This window comes from Pristis pectinata, chromosome 14 (genome assembly GCF_009764475.1).
Source record: "Pristis pectinata isolate sPriPec2 chromosome 14, sPriPec2.1.pri, whole genome shotgun sequence".
NCBI classification, from domain to species: domain Eukaryota; kingdom Metazoa; phylum Chordata; class Chondrichthyes; order Rhinopristiformes; family Pristidae; genus Pristis; species Pristis pectinata.
The window spans coordinates 35932538-35951542 of NC_067418.1; the positions used below are offsets into that span (position 1 = coordinate 35932538).

A 19005-nucleotide genomic window follows, 5' to 3' on the forward strand; every position below is an offset into this window, starting at 1 on the left:
TGCTTCTCCAGGAGCCAAAGAGGGACAGCAGGAGTGAAGGATGAATTGAACATAATGCAAGTAAGAACATGGGAAGCCAAGTTTTGGAATGACCTCAAGTATATAGAGGTTAGGACAAGGGAGGATGACTATAATGTGTGCCGGAAAACTGAACTCCAGAGGTAACAAAATCATTGATGAGGATTTCAGCAGTGGATCAGCAGAGGCAAGGGGAAAGTCAGTTGATGTTAAGATAGTGATTACATGGATATATGGCATTTAGCTTTTTTCAGTGTCAAAGTTACAACAGTTAGATTCAGTTGCAGGCAGACGGCAGGATGGTGAGGGGATGGAGTTCTGTGATGGGGTCTGAGGTCAGCACTTACTTGAAGGAAATTTTTGCTTGCCTAATTCATATTATTGGACCGGTAGATGGACAGTAGAGGCATCAGAGTCATGCTGAGGTAGAGTAGAGCTAAGTGCTGACAGCATACACATTGAAACTGACACTGCATTTTTGCATCATGTTGTCAAGGGATAGCATATAGATGAGAATTAAGTCATGCCAAAAGACAGATCCTTAATAGATATCAGAGATGCAAGAGGAGAACCAATTGCAGGTGATGCCCTGATTACAATAGCATATAAAAAGCATGGACACAAGTCAGTGCAGTCTCACCCAACTGGACAACAGTGGAGAAGCAATGGTAGAGAATTGTGTGGTCATCCGTGTCAAAGGCAGCAGGCTGATTAAAAAGGGGAAGAGTAGAGTACCTGTACCACACTCATATAGAATGTAATTTGGGACTCTGGGATCTCCCTGTGCTTTTTTGAATGTTACCTTTTTCTTTTGAGCACCCTTTCAATTTGGCATCAGAGACATTCTATTTTCATGCCATTTATAAACATCAAACTCAGCACTGATTCCAGGCTTTCTTCACCAGTCAAAAACCTCTGAACTAATCATTGTCCTCTGTTTCATTTTAGTTATTCAGGCAGTTCACAAGGATTTACCGGCAAAGCCAAAGTTTCCTCAGGTTTGTCTGAGTTCTAGACCAGACTTAGTCCATCTGTAGAGGGGTAAGAGGTGGGCTAGGCTCAACTATTTGCTATTGCCTTTTCTCCTCTCGTTCCTGGGTCACCATTGGAGGGAAAATCTACTCAGAAGAGTCTGCTAAAGTTCCTGTTCTTAAAACAAAATCTGTTTAGAATCAGGTTAATGATTTTGCTGGTGCTTTGAGGGTTAAAGATATTCACATTATAAAAAAGACTCATTTTACTAACTGCAGTCAGACCAAGCAGGCTGTTTTTATTCGAGTTCCTTAATGTAAAGGTTTATCAAATATAAGTTTTGTTTTGAAGCAATGTTTGCATGATGGATACAAGTTAAACATTGGGAGCTAGTCCGTACCAGGCTGGAAAAAAAATGGTGCTAATCTACATACCTCAGCCAGTGGGGGGATGGGAGACCTCTTTTAAATGCACGGTGTCTTTACTGTATACATCCGAGTTCAAAGTTCAAAGAGTAACACTACCACTGTATAAAGCAGCAAGAAGATCACAGACAAGTATTCCTAAGTATGGTTACTTGAAGAAAATGAAGCCAGTGGTCTTGATACTCTTCAAGTGCTCTGTTATTTTCCCACTATAACTTAAGCAAGAGGACAGTAAAACTCCCAATTAAACCAGCAGAAAGCTGGTTGGGTCCTCCACTGTTTACAGCGGTTCTGGCAATTTTGTGCAAAAGAAACAGACTTCTGTCCCTAAAGAATTTCTGTCTGGCTTGTACAAGGTAAATTATATCAGCAGTGGGGAAAGGAGGTTGCAGCCAGGCACAGGGAAGTCATAAACCACGGATTCCAGTTTCTCAGGTTCACTGGGCAAGCAACATTGCAGTGGCAGATGTATGGGACACGACACTCCACAAATCCATTTGCTGGCTGCATTGATGGATCCAGGTGGACAGACACTTGGATCCCAAAAGAGTATCAACATATGTGGATAAGTGAAGTGAGAGTTCATCCAAGATCTTACTGAAGGGAAGGGCAGGTTTGAGGGACAAAATGGCTTTCTCCGACTTCTTCTTATATTCCTGTGTAAATAAAATCTTCAGACACCGTGGTAAATGGATTGAATGTCCAAGACTGCGGGACTAGAACAACATCCCAATGTGGTGCAGGATGGTGCCAGTGAGCAACAAGCCACTTGAGCTGTCTGAGGCCAGTTTGGATCTGATATTCCTCCACACTGAACTTGCAAACTTCTCAGATCTCCAAAGGGAAAGAAGACAGAAACTTGTAACACCATGTGCACATTCCCTTTATATTGCCCTCAGGTTTCTGGAAGTTCTCTCAAAGGACACCATTATGCCTGTAAATAAATCAGAGGCCACTAAACCATTACCGTGGCTATGACAAAAGTCCCTTGTTCCTCAATCAAAAGAATGCCTCAAGTTCAGCAGCCAGCTGGCAAACTCACTGGCAAGAAGAGTCACCACGAGAGAGATGAGAAAACAGCAAGATAAGGAGGAGGCAAACAGAAGATAAGAATGGGAAAAAGAGATAAAACTATTTTTCTTACAGTCACCCCATGGATCCAAGAACAGTAGCCAGGTAGCTCTGTAGCTGTATCACGCTCTTTACAGACCCCTGTTTATGGATGCAAGCTCTATCAGGTGGATGGGTGGATGTCCAGGTATTGTCAGGTGAAAATGATAATCTGTACGATACCTGTCCCGTGCATTTTTCTTTTTCTGATGCTGGTGATAATAAGCCTCTACTCTTGTGGATCTTTGACCCTCAGCAACAAACATGTCACTAAGCTGGCAGCATAACCATTCACATTACAGAATTCTCACACACAATAAACCAGGATGTAAAGAGCACAATTTTTTAAACCAGCATTTGCAAAATTTTTTACACAGTACCAAATAAAGATTGTAAATATTCATGAGATTGCAGTAGAAGCTGAAGTATCATTAACTTTGTGTTATTTAGTTACTTTTTATTCAAAATTTGGAAATATTTATCTGCTGAAATGACCATTCAAATATGTAAAATTAGCTTTGGGGGTCAGAGTGTTTGTTAATCAGTTAATTATTGCCTTAGAATCTTAAGAGAAGCTCATTCATGTCTCATTAAAAACGAGGTATAACATTTTCACAGATTCTTTTTCCATCATTGTCAATTCATTAATTTCTGAAGATTACATTGGGGAAAAGTTGCAAACAGTATTTCCCGTGGAGGACCATTGACTGCAAGCTCTCTATTTTCAAATTTAACTGCATAATTGTGCACACCACTCTTGGTTTACAGTTAAACGGTAAAAGTTTCACAGTCATTCCAACCATAAAATCAAAACCAACAATTAATATCTAGTTAAATAGCAGTAATCTGGGACAACTGACAAATGCAGTCCCATGTAAACACTGAAACTAGGCAACAACAGTTTACATCTTCATAATCTTTGGTTAAGGTCTGCATTAAAGGTGGGAAAAAGCTGTCAAATCTACAGTAATAAATAAAGAATATGCAAAAAAAAAGAGTATCTTTCATCCTTCCTGCATCTGGTCACACCTGGCATGATGTTCCCAGGTTCTTGCCGTGCTGCGTTGAGCTAAGTGTGTTTGGAAAGATGGCTTAGTAGAGCAAGCCATTGGCTCTGCTTCTAAACTATAAGGTAGATCCCTGGATATTGGAAGCTCAGTACAAGGGTAAGAGGGAGATGAAGACTACTGCACACGTGTGTGTATATGCATAAAAGCAGAGAAAGAGAGAGAAAATGGTAATGTCATTGACAGATAAATAGTGAGACAGAAATAGTGGGATAGGATGGAGAGAGAGCAGGAGAAAGAGAGAGAGAGAGAGAGAGAGAACTTCCCCATATAAATGCGATCCAGTTTGGGATTCTAGGGAATATGTGCAAAAGCACAGAAGCCATGAAGTTGACAACCCTCACCAATGTTTTTCCAACTGTTATCTGATACTGGATTACCTGGCAATTCTCTAGCGGTCATACCTGGCAATTCTCTAGCGGAAATCCAGCTGATCAACCTACATTAGAGTGGACCAGGCAGAGGTACAGCAATGCTGTTCATTTAGATGAAGGGAAAGAGTTATAAGAGACAAGAGTAAATTTTATCAAACTTTCAATTTTACTTAAATATATTTAACTGTTTTATGCAAAGTGTTACAAAAGTGTTTTGGCTTGACAATATTTGTAAAATAGATTGTTAGGAAGCTAATAGTTCTGAAACATCTTTCTGAATCATTCAAATTGTTTAGACGCCAGCTCAGATGGGGTATGACTTGAAGAACTAACAATGTCTTCTTTCAGCATTTTCATGGGTCAGGGCTTTTTCTGCCTCATCCCACACCCACACACAATGATGGATTTATGCCCAGAAGATCTTGCTGCTGCACAGAACCTCTCAAGTGAAGATTGAACCTGCTTCCTATTGACCTAAAGACAACCACAAGGCAAGTACAGATATTCTTCATTGGTCACTGGTAAGCACAAATGCAGGCAACATACAATCTTATTAATCAATGGAAAGTGCTGCTAACACTCAGTAGGTTAGGCAGCATCTGTGGAAAGAGAAACAGTTAATGTTTTAGCTTGAAAATCTTTTGTCAGAACTGGGAGAGAGAGAACAAGATAGTTTTAAGTTGCAGACATGGTGAAGGAGGGGTGGATAGGACAAAAGGATATCTCTGATAGGGTGAGGCCATGGTTGCTGTGGTGATAAGCTGTTGATGAAGTCATCTGATTGACAGGTTAATGAAGGTCCTGAGCGAGAGAGAGACAGAGAAAGAGAGACAGAGAGAGGCAGACAGAGAGAGAGAGAGAAATACTTTTTGAATTTGGTTATTTCTTTTCATCATTTATTTATAGGTCATAGCAGTTAGATAGAACCTTAAGAATAAAGAAGTATTTATCACTTGAGGATTCATAAACCTATTTGAAAACATTCTAAAAAAAGACAAGCTATTTTGTTGTTTCAAAATCTTCATAGAACATTGTGTATATTTATTCTGCACTTATTTTTCTATCTAAAAATAGTTGAATCTTTGTCAGAAATGGCAGATGAAGAAGAGGGAGACAGGCTACCTCTTTTAAATGACATGTATCGGTCGTCAATTCCTGAAATGATCCAGAGACTGAGAGGATCAGGACCTCTGCAATCCATCATGTAAGTAATAGGGTAGTGAGGCAGCCCACAGCAAAATTTAGATGTGGGAAGGTAATTTTCAAATTCCCTTTGGCCCACACAAGTGCCCAAAATTTGATACCTCCAACAAGGCCCCACAACATTCTATAACCTGATAAAGATTGTGTAAAGTGACCACATCACCTTTAGAATATAGAGACACATCAATCAGCTGTTTCCATTTAGGCAATGCTAGGGACCAAAGTACTCCCCAGGATTGTGCGCTAATACATAAAGCAGCTATCACAAACATTCCATGAGGAAAGGCCATGTTTTAGGGTCCTTCCCCACTAGATACTGAGGGATGGGCCCCAGGTAACAACCTCTCAAATTTATCAGTGATAGGATGTTTGGTAATGAACAATTGGTGCTATTTTACATAATAAAAATATTGTAAGCAAATATAATGATACACTTGATACTGTGAAAGATGATGGATGGATGTCCTACATTCATAACATTTGCAATATATTAAAGTACTATATTGGAAAGTAAAACACAATATAGTTAACACAGGTTTAGAGCTTGAAGCAATGAGCCATGGCCCATAATTTCATTTTCTCTGTTTTAGGTATGCTAAAACAAGGTTCTATGATGCTGTGGAGACACAAGAGACTGCAGATGCTGGAACCTGGAGCAAAAAACAAACTGCTGGAAGAACTGGTAAAGCAGCATCTGTGGAGGCAAAGGGATGGTTGACGTTTCGGGTCAAGACCCTGCATCAGGACTGGTGCAGGGTCTCAACCTGAATCGCCGACCATCCCTTTGCCTCCACAGATGCTGCTTTACCAGTTCTTCCAGCAGTATTTGTTTTTGCTTCTGTGGTGCAGTAACTGTTTTTGGAAGTGGCTTTAAGATCACGATCAAATGCAATTCTTATTCAATAGCATTGTCACGCTCCCCGGCAAGTTGTTTCACCTTTGGTACATGCTAGCCAACTGATGCGTTTCACATTGCACAGTTGTCAGCACTTACCCATGCAGCTGCAAGCTCAGGGACAAGTCTTTAAAAGGTCACAAGCACACTACAAGTGGCACAACTGCAACTGTGAGGGTCCTGCTTCCCAAACAGCTACTGTAGTGAATGGAGATGCTCCCAGTTTATCAGAGAGATTGGTGGAGAACGATACCTGCAGGAGGATGTTCTCTGTGCTGGTCCCACAGAGACACTCGAGCTACAGTCCAGAACTCCTGGCAGTGGGTTGCCAGGAAAATCTCTGTGAGGAGTAATGTTCCTAGGATCGCAAACCAGTACCAAAGTGAGTCTTCAAAACTTACACTTCTTCCTAACATTCATATTCTGTTTCCACCTTTCCCTCCAAGACACGAACTCTCACTCACATTGAGTCCTTCATTTCCACATCCCCCACCCCTCCCTCACTATCAGTTCCAGGTCTCGTCCAAACCCAGACCTTGGGAAGGAAATCAGGCCATCAGTAAGAAAGACACAAAAGACAATTTAATGGATAAAATTAGTTATGTTATCACAAATACAATCATATTTTAGAACTTTATTTCATACTACAGCCTGGATTTACAGTCAGCATTCACTGTTGACTCCTAGGCTAAGTTTGCAATGACCTTGTTCACATCTCACACCAAACAATTCTTGGAGGAAGCTAGCCAGCTCCTCAGCTCTGAGGCCCAGTGCAGAAGGAGGGCCTTCTGTGTGTGTTAATTCTAGCATCTGGGTGGCCACGGGAGCAGAAAAGTCCCACCCTCCAAGCAGCTAAGCATGACCTCTAGCTAAACCAGCTGTTAACAAGAATAAATGGTTCTGACAGTCATAAACATGTAAAATCATTTAAAACTATAAAAAAAGTGAATCAAACTTAAAAGAGTTGGACAAATTAAAAGATTTAGGAAATGAAAAAACTAAAGCTCTTAAAACAAACTCAGTTTTTTAAACATCTAGAAAATGCCAACACCTTAATCCCTGCACTTGGTCCGATCAGCTTGAGCTTTTAGTATTGGGGAACCTCTGCGACTACAAGCTCCCACGCTGTACTCCACGAGGATTCCATTGGCGGAGAACAGTGGAAGAAATGCTGGCGAACAGCTGTCAGTAAGTTTGGGACTTGTGTGTAAATCCTGAACTCCCTGGCACTTGCACAAGGAAATGCAACCAGTTACATGCAGAACTGCCAAGATTTACCAGCAAAATACTACCCTGTATTTTGAGCAAGGCTCTTTGGTTATGAAGAAACATTGCAACACGACAAAAATAATTTTTCAACAGAACCTTTGAATTATTTGTGCTGTAACAAGGAAAGGTTTCTGGTAAGTCAGAACATTTAATACTGGAATTTGCAAAACAAAGCATTCAAGTATTGAGACCGTTCCTTACTTTCACTTACCCAGGTGCATAGGAGGGCTTTGGCTCCACTTTAATAGCAGTTGTGTTGCTGTTCATGCAAATGTTGCTGGGATAGCTTTTTACTATCATTCCATTGTTGCCAGTACAGTTCACATGACCACTGAGGCTTGGGCCACATGATACAGGGTTAGGCATGTGACTTCCATGCCTAGTTGCAACTGGAATAGAGCCAGCAGCGACGTGACAAAGATGGTTGACTCCACTGGTGGAAGGGCTGTTCAGGTGTCCTGTGTTCACAATGGCGCTGGGAATAGAATGGCCAACCGAACCACTGCCAGATGCTTGAGGGTTGGAATAACTTACTGAGACTGGGAGCTCTGGAAAACAGCTGCAGAGAAAGGGACCATGGGAAATATTGCACCATTATTTCAAAAAATCAATCAAAAGCATCAATCAAATTGAACAAAATACACAATTATTTAGCTAATGACCACATATGATTTCTAATGTTTGGCTGCCATTTCCTTATCTGGTGAGTCAGGCAGAGGTGCTGTACCAACAGTAGCACAGCCATTAATTACTGCCATGAAAAGTTTTGTTGGCTGATAATATGTCCTTGACAATCCTCACATAAGGTTGCAAATGAATGTTTTTAAAAATCAAACCATTGAAAAGCAGGAATCTTCTTCTGTGAGTAAACCAATTTAAGGAAGTGTACTTTGGAGATAGAATGTAATGTCTTCAGTCTGCTGTTAGATTTGTGTTTGTTTCCTTACACTGTTTTAATTTCAGATCTCTCCCCTGGGAAATTGTAAAATCAGCAGATTGATATACTGCCCTGAACCAAAATTGGGAGGGTTGGGGGATGAAGAACAGGGATTGATATTAATTTGTCCAAATAGCCTTTAAGTTTGCTAGAACTTTATTTAAAATGGAAGTCAAATGAAAAGGTCATCTCAAAGGACAAACCTTCAGTCTTTCCAAATGCTCCAAACAGATGTTGCCAATAAAGAAACATTGAAATTAGGTGCAGCAGTGAGCCATTCCGCTCTTTGAGCCGGCTCTGCCATTCAATATGATCATGGCTGATCATCCAAATTGAAAAATCTGTTTCTGCTTTCTCCCCATATCTCCCCTATTCTTTAGCCATTAATACAAATATGTACTGTCTAGAACCACACAAGGTTCTACTTGACCTATTCGTGGGAAATAAAACTGGGCAGGTGGTGGAAGTGTCAGTGGGCAGCAAGCACATTGGGAACAGTGACCATAATTCTATAAGTTTCAAGGTAGTTATGGAAAAGATAAGATTGGTCCTCAAGTTAAGGTCCTAAATTAGGGAAAGGCTGATTTTAATAGCATAAGAGAGGACCTGGAAAAGTAGATCGGTTGTAGATGCTTCAGGTTAAAGCTATCAAGTGGGAGACTTTTAAACACATGATATTAAGAGTTTAGGGCTAGCATATTCCTGCAAGAGTGAAAGATAAATACGACAAGATTAGGGAACCCAAGTTTAAATAGGATATTGAAGGTCTGATCGAGAAATAAAAGGATGCACATGACAGGTATAGGTATCTGCAATCAAGTACTTTGACAAGCATAGGGGGGTGTATGAGAGAAAGAAATCAAGAGGGTAAAAAAGGGGCCAATTTTCCTTGGCATGCAAGATTAAGGAGAACCCAAAGTCATTCTGTAAGTATATTAGGAGCATGAGGGTATCTAGGGACCAAATGGTAATCTATGTGTGGAGCCAACTACGTTGCAACTTTACAAAACACTAGTTAGGCCGTACTTTGGAATATTTTGTGCAGTTCTGGTCACCACACTATAGGAAGGATATGGTTGCGCTGGAGAGAATGCAGAGGAAATTCACCAGGATGTTGTCAGGATTGGAGGACTTGAGTTATAGGGAGAGAACTACTAGGCTGGGTTTGCTTTCCTGGAATGAAGGAAGTTAAGGGAGTGACCTGATAGAGGTATATAACATTATGAAAGGCATGGTTACGGTACACGGTCAGAATCTTTTTCCCATGGTGAGGATGTCAAAAACAAGAGGGCAAGGAGAGAGGGAGGAGATTTAAAGAGGATCTTAGGGGAAAGTTATTTTGCACACTGAGTGGTTGATATCTGGAATGTGCTGCCAAAGGAGGTGGTCACATTTAAGAGGCATTCAGACAGGCTCTTGAATAGACAAGGCATAGAAAGGATACAGACCTGATGTGGGCAAATTGGATCAGTATAGATAGGCATTGATAAATTGTATAGAATAGTTCATTGATTGTCCTGAAGGGTACTAGCAAATTAACGAGTGTTGGATAGATATCCAAACCTATCAGTAGAGTGAGACAATTTGGAGAGAGGCAGAGGGCACACTAATGAACGTATTGCAAGAAGAGGGTGAATTAGGCTCTCAGAGGACATGTTATTGGGTGTTGAAGAAGCAGTATTACTGGAATGTACAGGATGAAAAAGGTGCGAGATATCTGCACTTCAATAAGGACATCCTCACTGCTACAACTATAGCAAAGTTATCAAATTTACTTTGTCCTTTTTCCTTCTGAACTCCACCTTTGTGACATCAATGAACTAAAGTGAAACACCAATTGAAGAAAATGAATTGTGCAAGTTCTAATGATGGCCAGGTTAATGATTAAACCTTTTGCTGCTTTCTTTTACGTTGCAGCGGCCTTGGTTACAGATTGACATAATTTCAGTTTATGTTTTGCTAAATATTCTGGTGGAGATAATTCATTGTCACACTACCAGTAATGAGCACTACCATCACTCCTCCTCACCCCACCACATCTCACTCCCCCCCCCCATGACATTAATGGCTCAGCTACTAACTACATTAGTGGAGTAATTCAAACAGACTAAATATACAGTATTGAATCACCTGATTGTGTACAAACATCTTGGGATACCTTATGAGAGTTGGAAACATTGGCAGGTCGACAGAATTTGAAGAGATAAACAGTTTCAGGACAATGACCTTTCATCAGACCTAGAATACTTTACAAGATAGTATGGAGCTAAAACAGTTTTTATGAACCAGGCGAGTAGGGAGTGGAGGAAAAAACAAGGGAAGGTTTGCGATAGAGATCAAGTGATTAATTGAATGATAGTGCAAAGCAAAGGGAGATGAAATGGGACAATAAAGGAAGATAAAAATAGATTCAGAGTAAATCTAAAGAGCAGAACCATTACCAACAACTGCTTGAAAAATATGAGACAATGGCTATGATCTGAAATTGTTGAACTCCATGTCAACCCCAGAAGTGCCTACCCAATCAAAATATTAGCTACTGTTCATGAGCTTATTTTTAGCTTCACTGGAGAAGTTCATTAATCCAAGGAGAGAGTGGAAGTTGAGTGGATAATAAAAGTGACAGGCAGCTGGAAGCTATGGCCGCACATGGAGGTATTCCAAGAAGTGGACCTCCACTTTATATTTGATTTCCCAAATGTCAAGGAGAACACCAAATACAGCATACTAAATTTAAAGAATTGCAAGTAAATTGTTGTTTCACTTAGAAAGAGTGTTTAGGACCTTGAATGGTGGGAGGTGAGGAAGAGAAAGTCACTGTCTACCCTGTGATGACAGGGGAAGTTGCCATGGGAAGGGATGGAGGTGTTGGCAGTGATCGAGGAACAGAGTGTCAGGAATGAAGCAATCCATTAGAGTGCTGGAAAGAAGGGGGAGGAAAGATGGCATGGGTCATATTGAAGATGGCAGGAATGACATACAATAGTAGATGAAAGTGGAAGCTGGTGGGATAAAAGGCAAGAAAGAGGATCCCACCTGTAAGTGAGAGGAAGAGATGAGAATAGAAGTGTGGAATGTGCATAACTGATGGCCATGTTGTGGAGTAGAACTTTTACTTTGGGTAGAAAGGAAGACAAGTCATAAGCACTGGTATGGAGGCTGCATCATCTGAGCATGTGCAAAGCAGACAGAGAAACTAGGGCACTGCTTGATTTACGTAACAGCAAAGGAAAGCAAACTGTTCAGATTTTCCAGTCATCAGTGACACATGCCACTGACCTTGAAGAAACCTGCCTACAAGGATTAAATGGGCTTTGAGTGTGGATTTCCCCTGTTCAACTGCAACCTGGTATCAGGATTTCATCTATAGCAGATAATCAGTAAGTGATGTCATCATGCAGGCCAAGAGGTAATCTGATAGAAAAATTCTCACTTAGAGCAAACATAGAAATAAAAGAAAACATTAATTTTATTCAATTTTCATTGGGCTACTGAGCAAGTAAAAATAATTGTGATAATTGTGGTTTTAATCAGAATAGGATTTTTTTCAATGGTTCAATGGAAGGCACCTTGCCTTAATAACCTCTAAATATATACTTAAAATTTATTGTTCCCACATCATTCTGCAGTTTTGTTCCTGACTTTGCAACTTTCTTCATTCCTACTGCACTTAGAACTCTCCATTCCTTCAATTCCAGCCTCTAGGACATCCTCAATTTCCTTCGACCAACCATGTTTTACAAAGCTTTAAGATGGCAATATTACACAGTGCAATTGAAAACAACAGCCACTTCAGGCTTCTTTGTGCGAAACCATGCTGTTCCAGGGACAGTGGGCTTTACTGGAAATGTCTAGTTCAATTTCTCGCACAGCTGAGACCACATTTGCCAGTCCTTAAAGACACACACCCACAACACACCAGCACCTTCCAGCTCCTGGATAGTGCTGCTTACCTATCAAAAGATGTACCAGTGATTCCTGAGGGAAAGCAGCATGCTGCCAGGTCAGTGAGAGAGACTTGAGAGGTTGGTCAACCTCATTACCTGCAGGAGGAAAGGAACATGCACAGGGGGCCATGCAGGCACTCCAGGGCTACCTGTAGGCAACATTGCAGGTAGTCTCTGTAAGGAGCAACACTGCGCATAGTGCTGACCAGTGTTAGGGAAAAAGACATAACTTCACAAGAATGGTCACAGTGATTCCTCATAACTTAAAATTTCTTCATTAAATTTACAGTTCTTGCCTTCACCTCCATTCACACTACTATCATCTTTCTTTACAACACTCTCTCAGTCACCTACATAGCTACTTCTGTTTCCTTTCTCCTTTGTTGCTCTCTTTACCGTGGCATCTCTTTCATTTTCTGCTACTCTGCCTGTCTTTCCTTCTCTCCCCTTCCCTGCTGCTTTCCTTGTGTCCTTCTCCTATTCCACAACCCCACTGTTCAGCATGCCTCTCTCCTCCTCCCTTTCCTGTTGCTCATTGCGTCCTTCTGTCCCTCATTATGAGCCTCACCTCAACAGACTCACTGTCTCTTCCTCTCCATGTCTCTCTTCCACCCACTCACTCTCTGCTCTGGGACTTGCTGTTGTCTGTGAGGTATCAGGACCTTCGCATGCTACAGCGAGAGCCCTTATAACAAAGGTACCTGTTTCACCCCAGGAACCACACACCACTCACAGGAGTTGCAAGCCCACAGCAGGATGTTTTCACATCATAGAGCTGGGGGAGGGGATACTGCAAAGGCTAGAACGGGAGGTCCATTAGGCAGGGCTGTGAAGGGCTAAAATGGGAGATTCTCACTGCAGCAGAGGTAAAGTTAAGATTCCACAATACAATTGACAATTGTCAATCTTTCATTGACAAACTGTCTCACTTTCCTCCTGCTCCCAGCACTCTCCACCTTCTCTCTCTCAAGTCCCTCCCCTTGTCTTGGCTCACTCACACTTCGTCTCAAGCACTTAAACTGACAATGAACGTAGGAAGACGGGCAGAAAAATGGCAGATGGAACTTTGCATTATGTGTGAGGTGTTGCCATTTGGGAGGACAAACCAGGGTAAGACTTGCACAGTGAATGGTAGGGCTCTGAGGTGTGTGGTAGAACAAAGGGACATGGGAATACAGATCCATAGTTCCTTGAAAGTGACCCATGTAGATAGGGTCGTAAAGAAAGCTTTTGGCACTTTGGCCTTCATAAATCAGGGCACTGAGTACAGGAGTTGGGATGTTATGTTGAAGTTGTACAAGATGTTGGTGAGGCCAAATTTAGAGTATTGTGTGTAGTTCTGGCCACCTACCTATAGGAAAGGTATCAATAAGCTTGAAAGAGTGCAGGGAAAATTTGCAAGGATGTTGCTGGGACTTGAGGATCTGAGTTATAGGGAGAAGTTGAATAGGTTAGGACTTTATTCCCTGGAGCACAGGAGAATGAGGGGAGGTCTTATAGAGGTATACAAAATTATGGCTGCCCCACTGACTCAGCAGTACTCTTTGTCCAATAATTCCACCCACATCCCATTCCACACAATCATCTAATGAGGCCACAATACCGACCACCTACTCCCAAATGTTCTCTATTGCAGGTGAAGGTCATTAGGAACAGGCAGCTGGCAGAGCAGACCAGAGGGACCCCATGTTGGGAAAGCAAGTCGAAGCCCCTGTGAGGAGAAAGTACTGTACTTGATGGGTGTTTGGGCAGGTGAGCCCTAGGCCACAAGAGAAGTACAGCATCTCTAAGATCTGCCAAGCACCTCAGCACAACTTCATTCATTGGTTCAGGTGTCTTTATCTGCAGGAACTGCACCTTTAATCAAGCGGACTCAATTCCAAGCACTCTCAATTAACAGTCCCTTCAAACATCAGTAGAGTCATAGAGCAATATAGCATGGATACAGTCCCTTTGGCCCAACGCCGATCAAGGTGCCCACCCAGCTAGTCCCAATTTCCTGCACTCAGCCCATATCCCCCAAGCCCTGGCCCTCCGTTCCTATCCAAAAGCTTCTTAAGTGATACTATTGTACCTACTTCAACCATTTCCTCTGGCAGCTCGTTCCATATACTCACCACCCTCTGCATGAAAAAGTTGCCCCTCAGGTCCCTTTTAAATCTTTCCCCTTTAACCCTAAACCTATGCCCCATAGTTTTAGACTCCCCTACTCTGGGGAAAAGACTGTTATGATCCACCTTATCTATGCCTCTCATAATTTTTGAACACTTCTATAAGGTTGCCCCTCCTTCTCCTGCGTTCCAAGGAATAAAGACCATGCCTGGCCAACCTCTCCCTATAACTCAGGCCTTCTGGTCCTGGCAACATCCTCGCAAATCTTCTGTACTCTTTCCAGATTAACCACATCTTTCCTATAACAGGGTGACCAAAACTGTACACAGTACTCCGAGTGTGGCTTCACCAATGACTTGTATAACTGCAACATAATGTTCCAACTCCTATACTCAATGCCCTGACTGATGAAGGCCAGTGTGCTAAACACCTTTATCACCACCCTGTCTACTTGTGACACCGCTTTCAACAAACTATACACTTGTACTCCTAGGTCCCTCTGTTCCATTACAGTCCCTAATGCCATACCATTCATACTATAAGTCCTATTCTGGTTTGACTTCCCAAAATGCATCACTTCACTTATCTATATTGAAATCCATTTGTCACTCCTTGGCCCACTCCCCTACTGATCAAGATCCCCCTGTAATCTACGATAAATGTCTTCTCCGTCAACACCTCCTAATTTTGTGTCACCCGCAAACTTACTGATCAAGCCTTGTGCATCCACGTCCAAATCATTTATATAAATAATGAATAACAAGGGTCCCAACACCGACCCCTGCAGCACACCTTTAGTCACCAGCCTCCATTCCGAGAAACAACCTTTAACCACCACCTTCTGCTTCCTACCTCCGAGCCAATTTTGAATCCACTTAACTAGCTCTCCCTGGATTCTATGGGACCTAACCTTCCAGACCAGCCTTCCATGCGGGACCTTGTCAAAGGCCTTGCTAAAGTCCAAAAAGACAACATCCAGTGCCCTACCCTCATCTACCCTTTTGGCTACCTCTTCAGAAAACTCTAAAAGATTCGTCTTTTATGTAAAAAGTCCATATATCATTACTTCCTTCACCACCTAGCACACCATGTCAAGCGGGCAGTAGCAGAGTCCCGGGTGTCACATCAACACAGATCTTTATTACCATCCACTCCAATAAAAACACATTTAAATAGACATCAGCACTGCATATCACTGAACTTGCATCCAGATACCATTCCCATAAAATGTTCATAAGAAGTAATAGCTAAGGCACTTATGACATGCCAGGCATGACCCAGGGAGCATAAGGCTTCTTCATTGTGAGACATGCATGGTGATGAGATATAATATTTGCAGGGGATCAGTGCTGCAGGACATCTAACGTACATTTCTTTTCAGTGTTTCCACACACAGACAGGGAAGAGGGCACCGAGCCACAGCCTCCCGCTCAGCGGAGTTGCAGAAGTCATTGGCAGAGCAGGAGAAAATGCAGGCACTGGATTCTGCAGTGGTGTAGCATGCTAGTGCACTGGTGTGTATGTCCCAGAAGCAGTTTAGGTTAGAGCGGCCTGAATCACAAGGGGATACACCTAGTACCAATGAACTGCAGTCAGTTAGAAGGGGAGCTACTCTCTCGGCCACCAACTCTTCGTACTCCAGCTGCTCATCATAATCCCCTGACAAAGTTCTGAATCAACACTCAAGTTTCTGATTTTTTCCACTCCCTCCAGCTCTCCCCCACCTTCCTCAGGTCTCTTCTTTCATGCACCACCTCACAATACCTCCCAAACCCCACCCCAATTCCCACAATGCCTGAACACCTGCTCCCACCTACTAACTGGACTTGGGATCTACCTGGTTTTGTTTCTTTGCCCCAGCTTCGTTGAACAACTGAGGTTTGATTGTACTAATTATGCAAGGTATTAGCCTGAAAATAGCTCACATGCTCTTTGGCATTAAAAGAGTGCAACAGGTTATCTAATGCTGTTTGTGAATGTCAAATAAAGAGCAAAAACATCAATTGTGAAAGGCATAGACACTCCCGGGCTACATATGAGAGAACATGGGTGCATGGTGACGCTCGATAGCAAGTCATGGACATGGAGGACATGTAGGTGAGCTGCAAAAGTGAGAGCAGTCACCCGCTGGCTCTGTATGTAGAATGGGTAGAGGTGCTCCGGAGAATGAATGTTAGTGCTACTGCCTCACAGCTCCAGCGACCCAGGTTCATTTCTGACCTTGGCTGCTGTGTGTGTGGAGTTTGCATGTTTTCTGCATGAGTTCCAAGTGCTATAGTCACCTCCCACATTCCAAAGACTAATTTGCTGCCAGTTTTCACACCAGTGGGGTTGAAATTCTCATTGCTGAGAAACTGTACACATTCCACAGCAGTTAGTATCACTTGGAGAAGCTTAATGCAGGAACAAAAGTATCAGGGCGAATAAATTCCCAGTGAAAAAGCAGGTAAATTTCCCAATGGCCGCTAAGGCACCCAGAAATCTGTACAAATGTTCTGCTGCAGGTTAAGCTGATTTTCAAGTGCATGACACTTTCACCCAGAGTAGTGTGTTTCATCTACTGGTGTTGTGGCATTCTCGCCCATGCACTTTAGGGCATGATGTCCTGGAGCTTGTGCACAACAGCACCAGGCCTTTTACACCATACTCAACGTATCTTTCATTTTCACAGTTTTAGCATGCTTTTCTATGATTATTGGAGTCAACATATCAAATTAGTTTTGCAGGGATGAAAATTTTTGAATGGTAATTAGGTCTTACCTTGTTGCTAAAAACACAAATTACACTACATTTAATATGGCTTTTAATTAAAAGTGACCTTTTCCTCCATCAATTCATGTTAAATCAGTGATTTGCTATTGGTTGTTCAGAGGCACTGAATGCAGCTTGTGGAGAGGCCAGACATTCCTATCAGTCAGTTCTGTATTTCAATATTTAACTGTGCACAAGCAAATGCTAAATGGTGGTACAGTTAGTCAGAGGGAGGAATTACCATCATTGTTACTGTAATCCAGGCCAACACAATTTTCCTCAGCCATTGCTCTGGGACTAAGGCAGAAAGAAAACCTATGAATGACATGAACCTGAAATAAGTGCCAGAACATACCTGAAATGCATGGTTTTTGAAATCAGGATCTGGGAAATAGTTTGGCATTTCACTCAACCCTCTTGAGAATTATCTTGGGAGACTACTTTTTATTGGATGGGCAAAGTTATGCAGAAGGTCAGTGGCAAATGCAGGTCACATGTTCAAATCTACTTTCACAAGTAGCTCATGGATTTGAATACAGAGACACAAGAGACTGCAGATGCTGAAATCTGGAGCAACACAAAAAATGCTGGAGGAACTCAACAGGTCAGGCAACATTTATGGAAATAAATAAACAGTCGATGTTTCAGGTCGAGACCCTTCGTCTTGACCTGAAATGTCAACTATTTATTTCCCTACGTAGCTGCTTCCTGACCTGCTGAGTACCTCCAGCAGTTTGTGTGTGTTGCTCATGGATTTGAATAGTCTCTTAGTAGAACTTGATGCATGCAAGGTAACATAAAATCTTAGAGAATGAAGGGGAACACCTCAAACCCAAGTTAGACATGCAAATACTTGAAAGACAAAGTTTAAGAATGAGTCATGGCACAGAAATAGAATGGAAATCAGTACATATGGCAGCCATGTGATCCTGGCACTGGTCACATAGCCTAAACTTTGCGAGTTCATGTGAAAATAATCTATCGTGGTCCATTTTGGACTAGGAATATTGAACTTTAAAGCTGCTGCAATTTTAAACAGTTAGCTGGTATTATATGCCACCTCCTACTTGAATGAAGTGGACATTTAATGGTAAAGTGTCAATACAAAATACAGTCATGGCGAAGCAAAGATCATTGCCACCTTTGGAGTGCAACTGGGGATGAATTTTTCAGCATCCCTACCTCCATCCTCACAAGCCCTGAGAATGAATGCAGAATGTTAAAAAGACAGAAGGGATAAAATTCAGTGGTGATCTTTAGTGGAAGAGCCACAGAACTTCCAGGTAAGAACACTTCAGGCATTTATCCAAGATTCCTGTAAATCTTGACAAAATAACAGGACTAATCAATAGAATCTCCCCAACTGAGTGGGAGGCTCTTCCAAAACATCAACAGCTGGATGTGAGCTGCCTCATCCATTTTGTTCTAGATAAACAGAAATTCTCCAGTTGTATCGTTAAAATTTTGATGATGGTTATAGCTGAAGTATTAAGCATATTACCTTTAACATTTCTATAACGAATACAAAGATTATTACTCTGTGCTGCCCCCCACTCCTGAAGCTTTGAAACATTAGAGTCAGTGAGTTGCTAAAACAAAAGGTTCAGTAGAACCAATTAAGACAGTCACAGAACATCTCAACATATATTTTCAGTAAGAGCTTGGCTAGTATTCATTGCAATACATATAGAATGGAGACATGGCTGGTGTGTTGCCTCATGAGACCCGCTTCTATTAGCTCATGTTGATGGGGTGCAGCAGTGATTGGAGCACAGGCCAAGGGAGGGAAAGCTGTTAGAATTCCACAAGGTCATTCTTTGTAAAACATTGTCAATATATTAATACCACAACGCCTAACTCATTAAAATCGCCAGTGAGGAGATGGAGGAGAGGGTTTCAGTGGCAATTAGGGAAACTATGATTTA

General features: G+C 41.9%; 1 protein-coding gene across 8 annotated transcripts in view; it reads right to left on the minus strand.

The window, feature by feature from the left end:
- Window positions 1-19005, minus strand: part of myrf (myelin regulatory factor) — a 181210-nt gene that overhangs the window by 71187 nt on the left and 91018 nt on the right. For 5 of the 8 annotated variants that reach the window (XM_052029422.1, XM_052029425.1, XM_052029423.1 and 2 more), the window contains one exon: window positions 7545-7892. The exons of the other annotated variants lie outside the window; for them this stretch is intronic. In XM_052029422.1, the coding sequence (XP_051885382.1) occupies window positions 7545-7892 (348 nt within the window). The remainder of the gene's footprint in view (window positions 1-7544; window positions 7893-19005) is intronic. 8 annotated transcript variants of the gene reach the window in all.